This window comes from Perca fluviatilis, chromosome 6, assembly GCF_010015445.1.
Source record: "Perca fluviatilis chromosome 6, GENO_Pfluv_1.0, whole genome shotgun sequence".
Lineage (NCBI taxonomy): Eukaryota > Metazoa > Chordata > Actinopteri > Perciformes > Percidae > Perca > Perca fluviatilis.
Window position 1 is genome coordinate 14,900,749 of NC_053117.1, and position 15,795 is coordinate 14,916,543.

The 15,795-nt window shown below is 42.7% G+C and overlaps 1 protein-coding gene across 1 annotated transcript in view; it reads left to right on the forward strand.

The window, feature by feature from the left end:
* The window catches only part of c5 (complement component 5), a 33,366-nt gene that overhangs the window by 9,177 nt on the left and 8,394 nt on the right, over positions 1–15,795 (forward strand). The window contains 15 exon segments of the mRNA XM_039802201.1: positions 843–992; positions 1,107–1,233; positions 1,364–1,429; positions 1,554–1,748; positions 5,662–5,746; positions 6,463–6,545; positions 7,153–7,292; positions 7,479–7,712; positions 10,185–10,245; positions 10,362–10,451; positions 11,805–12,017; positions 12,096–12,171; positions 12,948–13,095; positions 13,234–13,338; positions 13,484–13,655. Of these exon segments, the coding sequence (XP_039658135.1) occupies positions 843–992; positions 1,107–1,233; positions 1,364–1,429; positions 1,554–1,748; positions 5,662–5,746; positions 6,463–6,545; positions 7,153–7,292; positions 7,479–7,712; positions 10,185–10,245; positions 10,362–10,451; positions 11,805–12,017; positions 12,096–12,171; positions 12,948–13,095; positions 13,234–13,338; positions 13,484–13,655 (1,945 nt within the window).

The following is a 15,795-nucleotide window of genomic DNA, read 5'->3' on the forward strand; positions in this document are numbered from 1 at the left end:
CACAGATAAGGGATATTTTTTTATCCTTTTTAGAGCCCATAAGTTATTTATTGCTGTCGGGGTTTAAAGACCATTTCAAACAATATATTAAAGAAGTGTATAGAAAATAGTCACCAACCCTGCCTTTAATGGAGGGTTAACATGAGTCAGGCTCATAGACTGTTAATATTAATGGACAAAACATCCGTTTCGGCAAAGTGCTGCAAATGCCGAAGTGCCTTAAACCTGCTTTCTATCTGAATTCCAGCAGGGGGCGATACGTGCGTTGCATAATGGAGGTCAGAAAGTGACCCACTTCTCACTTGATTTATTACCTCAGTAAACATTTTCATAATGAGTTTATGGTCTCAATCCCTAGTTTTAAGTCTTCTGCAACAAAAAAATGAATTATGTTCATTTTTGAATTATGATTTTATTTTAAATGTGCTATATAAGAAGGAAGCGTGTAGAGTTGGCTATGATGTGATTGCCAGTGAAAGTGTGCAACGTAATATAGAGTGTGAGGGCTCCTCCCTCACTCTTCCCTCTCGTCTAAAATCGTCACATCCGCCACCAGGATGGCTGCGCCTGTAACGGCAAACTCGACCACTCATAGCAGATTTCTACAAACCAATGGCTGACGTCACACATGCGCTGTCCATTAATATAGGCTACAGTCTATGGTCAGGCTTCATATCATATCTTCACAGTATGTGCACTTTGAATTAAGTATGTATTGTATTGTATTGAATGTGTGTGTGTGTGTGTGTGTGTGTGTGTGTGTGTGTGTGTGTGTGTGTGTGTGTGTGTGTGTGTGTGTGTGTGTGTGTGTGTGTGTGTGTGTGTGTGTGTGTGTGTGTCAGACTGATCTGTCATATCCTACTCAAGTCTACAAACCAAAGCAAAACCTCCGGCTGGACATCAAGACCAATCAGGAGGGTCTGGTGGCTCTGTCTGCTGTTGACTCCGCCATCTACACGCTGCGACCCAACTACAGGGACCCCATTAACAGGGTAACAGAGAAAACATACCATTTCACCTCAGAAGACATTTGTTATAGTAATAGTTTGTGAATATTATTTGAAGTTCTATGAAACAGAAGTAATAGGAAGTATGGTGGCCTGCAGGTTATGCGTCATATCGAGCACAGTGACCAGGGCTGCGGGGGAGGCGGCGGCATAGACAGCGCAGATGTATTCCGATTGGCTGGCCTCACCTTCATCACCAATGCTAACGCCCAACCGTTAAACAGCAGTACGTCATTCAATCAATCAATCAAACAGTGACAGTGTTTATTAAGTGATTTGAGTTTGTGTTTGTGTTTGTGTTTGTGTGTGTGTGTGTGTGTGTGTGTGTGTGTGTGTGTGTGTGTGTGTGTGTGTAGACGCGGCGTGCACAGCAGTCGTGCGTCCAAAACGAGCTCTGACGGAAGAGGAGAAGAGAAAGAAAGGTGAGACTCCACCTTTCAACATTTTTTAATGAAACCAGTATGACTGATTCATTCAAAAACACATTTGCTGTATTAGTTTCAGAACCGAACAGGTAGATAACAGTGTCTCTGCCTTTCTGTCCAGCGGAGAGTTACGGTCGACTGAAGTCCTGCTGTGAACAGGGCATGAAGTTTATCCCAAAGAGTGTGGCCTGCCATCAGCATGCCCTGCAGGCCATCAGAAAACCACACCCTCGCTGCAAAGAAGTCTTCATTGCCTGCTGTGAGTTTGCCCAGCAGAACCTGGACCAGGACCAGAACCTCATCCTGGGACGCCACGGTCAGTCTGGACTCATCACACCCTGATAACACACCAACACACACTGACACAAAGACAGTTTATGATGTCACAGCACAGGAAATCTACATAAAGTGGAGTGACCTCCTGTGGTCGTTAGGGGGCTCCAAAAACCTGAGGGTTGTGGTATTGTGTAGCTATGCAAGATTGATTGATTAAAAACACAAATACCACTGTACTGGAGTCATTACATACATAAAAAAGGATAAAATCACAATAAAGTCCAAAGGCTATTTTCCATTGTGGTCCTCTATAACACTTAACAACCCACAAGATTAAACAGCACAGCAACAAGACAACAAGTGCAGAAAATACAATCAATATATAAATAGCAGTGGGGCTGCTATGTCAACATGCTCTTTCTTTCTTGGCCATAAAAAAAATAAAAAATTTGAATTAAAATTAAATATGCTATGTACATGCTCTATGAAACACTCAGTTTCAGGTTTGATTCCACTGTAATGCTAGCCTAGAAATCTAGACGCACCCTAGTGGCAGCAAATGTAATTTGCAGATGTGGGTATGGCTTGTCAGGCTACTGTAAGGCTACTGTCCTGCAGAGAAATGTGTTTATGCCCATTAGACTGTTGAATCGAAAATAAATGAAAGTAGCTATAATTCAGTCTTAGTAGTGAAAAATAATGAAGTACTTTGGTACCAAGTTTTTCATCAATTTTGTAAGTGAGCAGCATCTTCATATAAATAAATATAAAGATTACATTTATACTGAAGAAAGCTTAAAACATTTGTGTGTTGTCTTTATTTATGTGTGTTAATGTTTCACTGAGTTATGAATAAGAGGACAGAGAGTATTGACTCTAATTTATCTTTCAATTCAATTTTATTTATATATCAATATCAAATCATAACAAGAGTTATCTCAAGACACTTTACAGATAGAGTAGGTCTAGACCACACTCTATAATTTACAAAGACTCAGCAATTACAGTAATTCCCCCAAGAGCAAGCATTTAGTACGACAGTGGCGAGGAAACACTCCTTTTAGCAAGAAACCTCGGACAGACCCTGACTCTAAGCGGTGTCATACGGTGCTGGTTGGGGGTGTGATGAACAATGGCAATAATAGTCACAATAAAGATACTGGAACAATGACCAAAAAAGTAGTTGTAGTAGTTCATGGCATAGCAGGGCACTGCAGGGTGTCACAGGACGTAGCAGGGCACAGCAGAGCATAGCAGGGCGTAGCAGGACATAGCAGGGCATAGACGCAGCAGGACGTAGCAGGGCACCGCAGAGTGTAGCGGGGTGTTACAGGGCATAGCAGGGCGTGGAGCAGGACCACCGGGACAAATGCAACCATGATTTATGTGCCATCCTAGTCCAAGGAAACTGCTGGACAAAAGAAACACATAATGACTCCGGGGAATAAGCTTCCCAGAGCTAAGTTAGTAACAAGCATTTCTGGGACAAGGATGCACACAGATGGAAAGAGAGAGGAGAGAGAAGCTCAGTGTGTCAAAGGAAGTCCCCCAGCAGTCTAAAACTATAACAGCATAATTAAGAGAGACAGGTTAAGGAGAGGAGCCTGGTCAGGCTAGAACTCTCCCCTGCCGGATCGGGCTGTACTGGCCTGCCTCCCTCTACTTTGATTATATCATTGATTATATGGTAGATTAATCTGACGACTATGAAGAGAATCAGAGAAGAGAAGGGGTGCCGTGTCTTTAGGTATATACCCTCCCCCGCCAGTCTAGGCGAACTAACTATAAGCTTTATCAAAGAGGAGAGTTTTAAGTTTGCTTTTAAATGTGGTGACGGTGTCTGCCTCCTGAACACAGACCGGGAGCTGGTTCCACAGGAGAGGAGCCTGAAACTGAAGGCTCTGGCTGAGGGGAGACTCTTTGCATCCCCTTCGGCTCTGCGGCGCCCCCCTGTGGAGGCTTTTGTTCTTTGTAAAGCTGAATGTCCATGTCTATTACAGTCATGGTGACATAACCATGACTTGTCAGGACTCCTGTCCTGAACAAGGACTTAAATTAAAGAGGAGCATGTGGCTGGGTTGGCTCAGTAGGTAGAGCAGGTGCACATATACATAGAGGTTTATACCTTGACGCAGTGGTCCAGGGTTTGAGTCCGACCTGTGAAGATTTCCTGCATGTCTTCTCACCTTTCTCACCTAACTGTCCTGTCAATTAAAGGTGGAAGAGCCCAAAAAAATTATCTTGAAAAAAATAATAATAATAATTAAAGCTGCGAGCAGCGATGGACGGGCCCTCGCGCCTCTGCGCGCGTTGGGGTTACCGGCGGACGCTGCTCCTTGCGACCGTGCATTTGCGCGGCACTCAAACGCCGCAAACCGTCACCAATGAAAAGGGAACTCCCCGCCGAGTTCAACGATACCTCACACAAGACTCTACGTCATACAGTTCATTAGCTGTGAAAGGGGGCGTGGCTAAAGCATAGGGGGCGGGTCCAACCATCACCAATTAAAAATGAAGCCTCTGCTGAGATGAATGATACCTCACACAAGTATTTACATCAATCGGGCCATTAGTAATAAAAGCGGGCGTGGCTTGAACATAGGGGGCGGGCCAAACCATCACCAATGAAGAAGGAAGTCTCTGCTGAGTTCAATGATACCTCACACAAGGGTATACCTTAAACGGTTCAAATGTTATGAAAGGGGGCGTGGCCTGAGTAAGTAGGCGTGGCCATATTATAGGGGGCGGCTCAGTATCACACGTAGCCCACACATTCTGAGTTTCATGCAAATCGGATGATGTTTGTCATATAAGGAAGATTTCCTGTTGCCAGCGGGGGGCGCTATGGCCAAAAGTCAATTTTGGCCTGTAGGTGTCCTCAGGCCTGGACCCTTGTCAATTGTGAGAAATTTTGGGCAGATACGACAACGTACACTCAAGTTACAACAACTTCTTTGTTCATCGCTAAACACTCAAAATGGCCGCCACGCCACGCCCACACCGTCTGACGAAAAGTTTTTCTTTTAATAACTTTTCATCGTTAAGGTGTTGGGATGGTACAGACCAAGTTTGAAGTCCATCGGATGAAATCTCTAGGAGGAGTTCGTTAAAGTATAGCACCTTGACTTTTAGGCCTACTTCCTGTTGCCACTAGGGGGCGCTATGACTTTAAGTAAATATCGGCCTTTATTTGTCCTCAGGGTTGGACTCTTATGAATCCTGAAACGTTTCGAGGTAATCGGACAACTTACACTCGAGTTACACCCACTTCCTGTTTCGGCGGCGAAACGCACAAAATGGCCGCCCTGCCACGGCCACGCCCTATGACGAAAAGTTTTTCTTTTAACAACTTTTCATCTTTAACTTCTTAAGATGACACAGACCGAGTTTGAAGTTGATCGGATGAAATCTCTAGGAGGAGTTCGTTAAAGTACGACATGTGGAAATGGCCAAAATCGCACTAATTTCGAACATTTAATTCAAAATGGCGGACTTCCTGTTGGGTTTAGGGTATGGCTCTAATGAAGTTTTTTGCACATCTTGACATGTTACATATGTGTACCAAGTTTCGTGAGTCTACGTTAAACGCACTGCAGGGGCTCAATTTTCTTAACTTTCTAGGGGGCGCTAGCGAGTCATTTTTGTGCGCCTATTCCCGAAACCATTAAAATACGTAAATTTTCACCAGACTTGATGCGACCGCCAAATTTGGTGAGTTTTTGAATATGTTAAGCCCCTCAAAAAGCCAATTCATTTGACGGGAAAATAATAATAGAAAGAAACAATAATTCCTTCAGTTTCAAAAGGGCCTTCGCCGCTGTCGGCGCTCTGGCCCTAATTAAAGAGGAGCACAGTGAAGGTTTCATCCCCACCTCCTCCTGTGATGTTCATCAGGTCTGATTGAGGCTGAAGTAAACCTGACCGTGTGTGTGTGTGTGTGCGTGCGTGTGCAGCAATGGGTGCAGACTTCGACGTGGCTCCTTCTCTGGTGCGGAGCTACTTTCCGGAGAGCTGGATGTGGGAGGTGAAGCCCATCAGGTGACACAAATCAAACTACTACTACTTTATCCTTAACTTCACTACATCTCCAAGGCAAATATTGTTCTTTTTATTCAATTACATTTATCTGATAACTTTAGTTACTTTACAGATTCAGTTAAAACAAACTAATCAATGATGATGTATTATTATAGATTAAACTACCCAGCAGTGCATAAAGAAAATTAAATGAGTTCCAACTTTAGCAGCTGCAACATTAAAGTGATGAACACATACAGATACAGTATATGTATCAATAATTCTAACACAATGATATATAATATATATATTATTCTTCATAATGAGTATGAGTATTTTTGGTACTTTAAGTATATTTGGATGCTTTTGTACTTTTACTTAGTAAGATTTTCAATGCAGGGCTTTTACTTGTTACAGAGTATTTCTACAGTGTAGTGTTACTACTTTTACTGAAGTAATGATCTGAGTACTACTGAATAAAAAAGAAAACCTCTACTAAATAAGGGGAGGAGTAAAGTAATGTTCACAAAAGATCGTCGCCAGACTCATCTAATTAAATTAGATGAGTCTGGTGTCGAGAACATTTCCTGTTACACTGAAGTCAACCGGATGGATTTTTAAACTGCTTTTATGAGTTATGATCTATAAGTTAAAGAAGAATGCTGCATGGATACCCATTCACCCTTTTCAATACAGTGGACTTTTCTGAATGTGTTTTTATTTGGTTTCATTAGTAGTTCAGGTCGATTGCTGGTCAACAAGCATCTACCAGACTCTCTAACCACCTGGGAGATCAGGGCTATCGGCATGTTCAAGAACGGTGAGATTCTTTACCTCCTTAATGTTCAACATCACTTTCTCTTCTAATACTAAATTTAATCCATTCATTAATGGGAGAATATATCTCCCATTTGTTCATTTCCATCCATCCTTCATCCTGATAAACGTCCTACTTTTCCACTACAGGAGTCTGAACAGTTTCAAGAGCAGCTCTATGAACTCTTTAAACAGCTTGAATAGCAGGTGTCTAAGCCTTGAACTAAACTTTCCTGTTTTGTTGACATGTAAACTAAAGTATACTCCACTGGGACTCAAACCCATGCATGCAAAGCACAATGCAAAGCACAATGGTTTAGCAGTCCATAGCCTTAACCACTAGGCCACCTCGTCTAGTGAAGTCTAGTCAAGTCGTTCTCTAAATCCTTTTAAACATGAAAGAATATGGTCAGTTCAGTGGAGAAAACATTCTTTTTCATAAACATTACACAGCAAAATCTGAAGGAAAGCCACATTACAACACTGCAGAGGGAGTTTTTGGTGTTCACAAAAATCAAGTGACGTCGGTTAAGTCACTGAGGGTTCAGGGTTTATAGCCTTAAGCGGGGAGACTGGGCCAAGGTCTTTGACCTGTGTGTGTGTCTCTGCAGGTATGTGTGTTGCAGAGCCGGTTCAGGTGTCGGTCAATCTGCCGCTCAGTGTGGACGTCCCGCTTCCTTATCAGGTGATCAGGGGAGAACAGCTGGAGCTAAAGGGCTCCGTGTACAACCAGCAGCCCGACAACATAAAGGTACCAACCACAGTCTACTACATCTCCCATCATCCTCTGCTGGGAGCTGTAGTTTAGTGGTGTGTAAACACGGTGATGATTGTTTTTATCTTTGGTAAATGACAAAGAGTTTCCTTATGTTTCTCCCTCTGTTTCCTCCACCTTGTTTCCTTCATCTTGTCTCCTCCACCTTCCTTTCCTCCTCAGTACTGTGTGACGCTGACGGCTGGCCCGGGGTTGTGCCTGCAGCAGTCCCAGCCAGCTGCCGGTGGGACGGGGCTGCACTCCACCGCCTGCAGATGGAGTTACCTGGCTGCAGGGGAGGTGGGGCAGGTGACCTTTACTGTGCTGGGCCTGGAGCCTGGAGAACACACCCTGACCTTCACCCTGAAGACATACAAAGGAGGCACAGACATCCTGGAGAAGAAGCTACGAGTAGTGGTACGAATGGATGAATGAATGAAGTATAAATTGTAGATAAACCAAATCTCAGAGTGTTGAAATATTCCACCTGGTTAACACATAATTTGGTGATTTGCAGGTCAAAAGACATATCAGTTATAACTGGACTACTGGGGTTACGTATAAATGTAGATGGTTAAATGAAGAAAAAAACATGACGTACAATGTTTACATTTTACTTAAACAAGATTGAGATTTAACAGGGTGCTGATTGTACCTGGTTTGAATACTTGAGTTGCCTCTTCATCCCAGTCATCTCTCTACTGTCAAATGTCTACTAAAGCCATGAAAATGCCCCAAAAAATACTTAAAAAAGAAAAAATGTTACATGCACAACCCTCGATAATGTTGCATTAACTTTAGTCTATATCCTTGACGTTCCACTTCCAGGATTGCTCCACCGGATTTCACTCATTTAGGCCGGATATGCGTTGCCTTGGTAGCCTGGTTAACACCAAACCCTTCTCAGTTGTAACTGAGAGTGGGTCTGGGAAAGGTTCATTGACAGTTCATTTCCAAAGGGGCATCACCAACGGACGGCGCTCAAATGCCTCTGGGCGCATTGGATAGTCCTTCAACCAATCAGACCAACGATCTGGGTGACGCTGCGCTTCGGTGGCCGTCATGTTGAATGTAAACAAAAAGCTGCTCGCCGTCGCTGCCACATCCATGGTCGCTGCGCTGTCGTCGTCGCGTAAAGCCCGCCTCAACGGTTGTGATTGGTGTAAAGCCCGTCTCAGCGGTTGTGATTGGTGCCTCAATTTTGGGGACATTTGAAATGGGTTTGAATGGGCTCTTCGCCAGACTGACTTGCAGAGCAAATCTCAAATTTGCCGGAAGTTCATCAGGGTTTACCCAGGCTATTGCCTTGGGCTTCCTTTGTGTTGGCATTTTAAACGGTTGATTTCTGAGAACTATGGTTAACTGCTCCTCAGATCTCTGCAGGGTAAATCATGACAGCTAGCTAGACTATCTGTCCAATCTGAGTTTTCTGTTGCACGACTAAAACAACTTTTTAAGGTACACATGTTCCACCAAAACAAGTTCCTTCCAAGCCTATTTTGCAGCAACACCGCAGCTTTTCTCTGGTCCTTAGCACCGCCCAAGACGATTGTGATTGGTTTAAAGAAATGCCATTAAACCATAGCACGTTTTCCTTCCATTCCCGAATGTTATGTTATGCGCTTTGGAGGAGGGTCTGGCAAAGCGAGACTGCATTAACTTTAACTTACCTTTTTGTTTGTTGTTGCTAATGTTCAGTGGGACACTCGTGTATTCTTTTTTCCTTCCAAGTACCACCAACGTTAGCAAACATTACTGAAGGATACATATCGTTAGTGAAGTAGTCTCGCATTGCCAGACCTATCTCCACACCACTGTGTCAGTGATGGAGTATGGTCTGGCTACACCACCTATCTATTCTGGGATAGGTGAAAAAACAGCTCTGGCTTGTTTGTATTTCTTTAAACAAATCACAGCCGTCCTGGGCGACGCTAAGCCCCGATAGCCGAGATAGCAAGAGGGGAGGATGTCAGGCTTTATCCCAGCTATGCACATCCGTTGAGCCATACTATTAGTGAAGTAACACCTGTTGCTTATCAGGGCAACAGATGAATCAAATTGTAGGCAGTGGAGGATACGGATTTTGCCGTCAGAAATCTACAGTGTCTGATTCCAACAGATGCATGCAGCTCTTTGACTACAACTTTGCATTTAAAAAGTAAAAAGTTTAACTTTTAATTTCTTGGCATGAATTGTAAAACATCTTGCCATAGTTTTTGTTTTTAAAGGTTACTTCTTATTTAGTTTTAGTCTTGTTTTTATAAAAAAAAATAAAGGTAATTAACAAATATATCATTCACCATAGTTTTTGTAGTTGACAAAATAATCTCTACTTACTTTTTGCTGCCATACCTGCTGCCCCATCGCTCATCTGAAGTCATTTAAATGACTATAGCTAGCAGTAGCCAGGTAAGAAACTGCGAGGTGATGTTCACCGTCGGTAAGGTAACCCTTGCCAGGTCAGAGTTATGGGTGGGAATCTCAGAGGGCGTCTGATGAACAGGTGGGGTATTTCAATGTCTAGAAAGGTGCAGAAGGATCAAAGATTGTTGATTGAGTTGGACAAGAAACAATTAGAGATTAGATTAGAGATTCAGGTATTGTTAGATTTCACTAACAATGCCTGAAACAGGTGTTGAACATTTTGTGAATGTAAACCGGCAGATTTACCTTTTTTTGTTGTTGGGCTTTCTGCCTTTGATTTTTGACAGCACAGCTAGGTGATAAAGGGGAGAGAGAGGGGGAAGACATGCAGGAAATTGCCACAGGTCGGACTCAAACCCCGGACCCCGCGTCGAGGCAAAAACCTCTCAGTATATGTGTGCCTGCTCTACCACCGAGCCAACCCGGCCACAAGATTTACCTTTTTATTTGATTTTGTGTTTCCAGCCTGAAGGAGTGAAGCAGGAGGAATTTTCCGGAGGGATGCTGGACCCACAGGGACTCTATGGTACATTTCCTCTGTCTGATCAACCAGCTCTGTGTGCGATGGCACTGCTCTGACAGGAGATCAGTGTTTGTTGAAGTAACTCTGTTCCGTGTTGCTGTGTTTTCCTGCTGCTGTAGGTACAGAGAAGAGAACAGTGCTGCTGAAGAACAAACTGCCGTCCAACATCGTTCCCAACACAGCTGTGGAGAGGATGCTGACTATCAACGGTAAGACATAAAGAGATACTGTAGTGCTGACATACAGAGCTACACTTGAAACAGTTCTGAGGACTATGGTTAACTGCTCCTCAGATCTCTGCAGGGTAAATCCAGACAGCTAGCTAGACTATCTGTCCAATCTGAGTTTTCTGTTGCACAACTAAAACAACCTTTGAACAAGCACATGTTCCACCAAAACAAGTTCCTTCCAGAGGCTATTGTGCAGCGGCACCGTCAGGGGCGATTCTAGGATCAGACCTTTAGGGGGGCTCAGCCCCTAATAAGAATGTGACACGGACATAGTGCCTTGCAAAAGTGTTAACTCCCCCTGCTAAATTAGAAATTTCATTAGCCGATCATCTCTGAGCTAGCTACTGAACAACATCAGCTTACGTTTTTAACTAAACCTGACACTTTATAAGTCCAAGTAATAACGACCAATTTGACACTGTTCTAACATTCAGCAATTTTAGTTTCTTACGTTTCAATTTGGGTTCTAATCTGCGACTTGAAATAACCAATTTAGTCTCTGGGGACTACCAACGTTAAACTTTACAACCAAGCAAGAGTCAACCAAAGGCGGGAGTCTGGTACAACCACCTCCAATTGGCCAAAATTACATTTCTGTTGACCCTTTCCTTGACTGGGTTACAGGTGCATATTGCATTGGCTACAGCGACACAGGATATTAAACCTGTTCCAAGCTCTTTGAACCTGTAATTCTTCACAAACTTTTACTTGAAGCACCAAAATGTATTTAAAAAACAAAAATGTTTTCTATTATTGTAATTTTTAGGGGGGCTGAGATGAAATTTAGGGGGTCTTGAAAAGGGTCTAAAGTCGCCCATGGGCACCGTCATTGAGTCCAGCGCTTAGCGCAGCCCAAGACGATTGTGATTGGTTTAAAGAAATGCCAATAAACCAGAAAAGTTTTTCTCCCGTCCCAGAATGCTGTGTGGACTAGCCAGACCTTCCTCCACAGCGCTGTGTAGGAAGGTCTGGCAATGCGAGACTAATGTGAAAGTAAATTGAAGAGAGTTTATATTTGTCTTAGTCAACATGGAGCTGTGAGTAAAGTTTCTGTTTCCTTCTTTGTTCTGGGTTAAATAGTGGAAATCGCCTCATTGGAAACTAGTTGCTAGCTAAATTGAAGCAAACTAAGGCCCTATTTTAGGTCGTTTTGTTCCCTGTGTCTGTACATTCTTTCTTCTATTTTTGGTAATTTCATGTCTCTTTATGGACGTTTTAATCAGCAACATTTTGTGAGTCAGGACCCTTGAGCGCTTGGGCCCCTGGGCCTGTACCCGGTAGGCCCGTACAGCAATCCATCTATGCATGTGATGTGTGTGTTTTGTCTACCAGGTGACGTTCTTGGTGATGTCCTGTCGGTGATTCACAGCCCTGAAGGCCTCCGACAGCTCACCAACCTGCCGACCGGGTCGGCAGAGGTGGAGCTCGGTGGCCTTCTTCCCCTGGTACTGGTGTATCAGTACCTGGAGACGACGAGTAGCTGGGACGTCCTGGGAGAAGACATCCAGAAGAACTCAGCAGATCTGAGACGGAAGATCCGAGACGGTGAGGAGACGCTGAAGAGACACTGAGGGTGACCTAAGGAGGTTCCCTTCCTGTATTTAATGTGTACTGTGTGTGCAGGTCTGGTCAGTATCAGTTCATTCAGAGGTGGAGACTCCAGCTACAGCATGTGGATGAAGAGAGAACCCAGCACCAGGTCAGAACACAAACACCAAAAGTATAAATAAATAAAAATAAATTTGGCAATAATATATAAATAAATGTAAATATAAATATGAGTCAATATAGTTCAATAAATAAATAAAAAGGTTTTGCTTTCATTTATTTGAATGTCACATTTATTGATGTCCCACTCTATTTATTCCCACTTCTTATATTCAAATGAAGGGGTGTGGCTATCTCAAAGCTTCTGACCAAAGCAACTAGCTACGGCCATGTGTTGTGCCGAAAAATCTGAAGAAAAAAAAAGCATAGCTTATTAGCCTGGGAACCTGACGAATCTGACCAGAAGAACCTCCTGTTTTATTTGCTTTGGCAGATGCTGGCGATGCCAGGCTACTAGGTAGTTGCTCTTTATTTATATTGTATAAAAAAGGGTTCCCCTGGGTACCTGGATAGTTCAGTTGGTAGAGTGGGTGCCCATATATAGAGTTTTACTCCTCGACGCAGCGGGTCTGGGTTCGACTCCGATCTGCGGCCCTTTGCTGCATGTCATTGCCCTCTCTCTCCCGTTTTATTTCTTCAGCTGTCCTGTCAATAAAGGCCTAAAAATGCCCAAAAAATTATCTTTAAAAAAAATTAAATAAAAAGGGCGTCCCATACTTCTCAAACTCAGTATGTGTAGGATTTATTTCTGCTACTTGGGTTCCATCTGATGGTCAAATTAAGTTTAAGTAAGCAATGCCCACTCAGAGGAGAACATCTCTGACACATGTCTGTCTGTTTGTCTGTCTGTCTCTGTCTCTCTCTCAGGATGACAGCCCTGATGGTGAAGACCCTGGCCTTGGTGGACATGGTGGACCCTGTGGACCATCAGAAACTGTCAGAGTCTGTGTCCTGGTTGATCCGCAGCACTCAGCAGCCGGACGGATCCTTCGCTGAGAAATCCAAAAATGTCATGGTCAGCAACACTCTTCTACTTCTCTTCTCTTTATCTTGTTTTCTTCTTCTTTGTTTGATCTTTTACTGAGTAACCCTTCCTCTCAGGGTTCCTTCCTTGTGTTTTGGGTAAAGTTAAGTGTTTTCTGATTGGCTGCAGGCTGCAGAGATGGATGCGGTCGACCAATCGGTGTATTTGACGTCTTTCGTGCTGATCGCGTTATACAGAGCCACGAGCATCAAAGACCCCATTCTGCAGCTTCGGGTGAGAACACACCTACATCTTCTTCTTCCTCCTCCTCCTCCTCTTCCACTTTCTCTTCTTTCTCCTCCTATCTTCATCCCTGTCTCATCCTTCATTCTCCTCTCCTCTCTTTTTTCCCCTCATCTCTCGTCCTATTCTCTTTCAGTTCCACGATGACAGCATGAGCTCTGCAGCAGACTACATTTCCCAGCATGCCCCTGGTGTGAAGAGTGTATATGTGCGTGCGGTGGCGACCTACGCTCTGACCCTTCATGACCCTCTCAGCATGACTGCCTCCGAGCTGTTCAGAAGTCTGGAGAAACTGGCTCGAAACAAAGGTGCTCGTTTTTTGTTTGTGTTGGTCCTTTTTTAAATCAAGTGACATTTGATGAAACTTTAAAGAACATCTTCATTGGTCACAAGCAAAGTGAAATCATTTTGGGAAGTTATATGCATATATTATGTAATTTAGTACTACTGTTAGAGAGAATACCAGAAGAAATGTTGGATAGAAGAGAGTATAACTATTTGTACATGCTTCAGCAAAGTTAAAACAATAGAGGCAAAAAAATAAAAACAACAATAAACGCCAATAAATAAAATGTTGCAAGTCTAAAATTCCAACAATAAAACCATAACATTTTAAAAGTCAATTGAATGGAATAAAATAGAAGAAACACAGGGATAAAACAATACTGTAGAAATCAATTATTTTATTAGGGCTGACAAAATAACGCGTTAATTTCGATTAATTAATCTGAGAAAAAATAACGTGTTAAAAAAAATAACGCAGATTAATCCATTCCATATTGACGTTTGACCCGGAGCTGTTCTAGCCACCATTCGACTGTAAAATGAAGGAGGGCGACGAGAATGTGCTGCCTCGATCATTGATTGGAACATTTAGCTACTTGTTACTTCTTCCTGGACGCTAGTTCAACAGCAGCTAACGTTAGCCTACCGCTAGCTAGTAGCTGGATTAAACACCTTTTAAAATGCTGACAGCTAACGCTAAACGGTGTAAAGTTTGACTGTGTTTTACTGTAGAGGATTCAACACCGGTATATAACAATCTGCTAGCCTGACAAGCCAGATGCCACTAGGGTGCATCTAGATTTCTAGGCTAACAATCTGCAGCTGCCTTCAGAAAAACACAGACGGTGCGTTAATGAAACTGGTAAACTACAGCCTCGTGGTGCATTTGAAGTTATTTTAAATGTCCTTTTCCAATCTGGTGGTTGTTTTTGTCGTTCAACAGCAATTTACTAGTGAAATAAGTTATTGTTATAGATTATTATGAAATCATTTAATTTTGACCATATGGCCTTAGCAATAAACAAGCCCTTCTTTAATGTCACCGACTGTGGTTTAGTACCCTTCTTTTTTCTTTTCTTTTTTTATTTTCTTAAAAAGTATCGGTTCAGGGACCATTAATTATGTATGCGATTAATTTTGATTAATTAATCACAGACTATATAATTCATTCGATTACATTTTTAATCGATTGACAGCCCTATATATATATATATATATATATATATATATATATATATATATATATATATATATATATATATATATATATATATATATATATATATATATATATATATATATATATAGTGCAGGCCAAAAGTTTGGACACACCTTCTCATTCAATGCGTTTCCTTTATTTTCATAACTATTTACATTGTAGATTCTCACTGAAGGTATCAAAACTATGAATGAACACATGTGGACTTATGTACTTAACAAAAAAGTGTCAAATAACTGAAAACATGTCATTATATTCTAGTTTATTCAAAGTAGCCACCCTTTGCTGATTACTGCTTTGCACACTCTTGGCATTCTCTTGATGAGCTTCAAGAGGTAGTCACCTGAAATGGTTTTCCAACAGTCTTGAAGGAGTTCCCAGAGATGCTTAGCACTTGTTGGCCCTTTTGCCTTCACTCTGCGGTCCAGCTCACCCCAAACCATCTCGATTGGGTTCAGGTCCGGTGACTGTGGAGGCCAGGTCATCTGGCGCAGCACTCAATCACTCTCCTTCTTGGTCAAATAGCCCTTACACAGCCTGGAGGTGTGTTCGGGGTCAATGTCCTGTTGAAAAATAAATGATGGTCCAACTAAACGCAAAGTATGCCTTCAATTTTGAATAAATCCCCAACAGTGTCACCAGCAAAGCACCCCCACACCATCACACCTCCTCCTCCATGCTTCACAGTGGGAACCAGGCATGTAGAATTTCAATCCATTCACCTTTTCTGCGTCAAACAAAGACACGGCGGTTGGAACCAAAGATCTCAAATTTGGACTCATCAGACCAAAGCACAGATTTTCACTGGTCTAATGTCCATTCCTTGTGTTTCTTGGCCCAAACAAATCTCTTCTGCTTGTTGCCTCCCCTTAGCAGTGGTTTCCTAGCAGCTACTTGACCATGAAGGCGTGATTTGCGCGGTCTCCTCTTAACAGTTGTTCTAG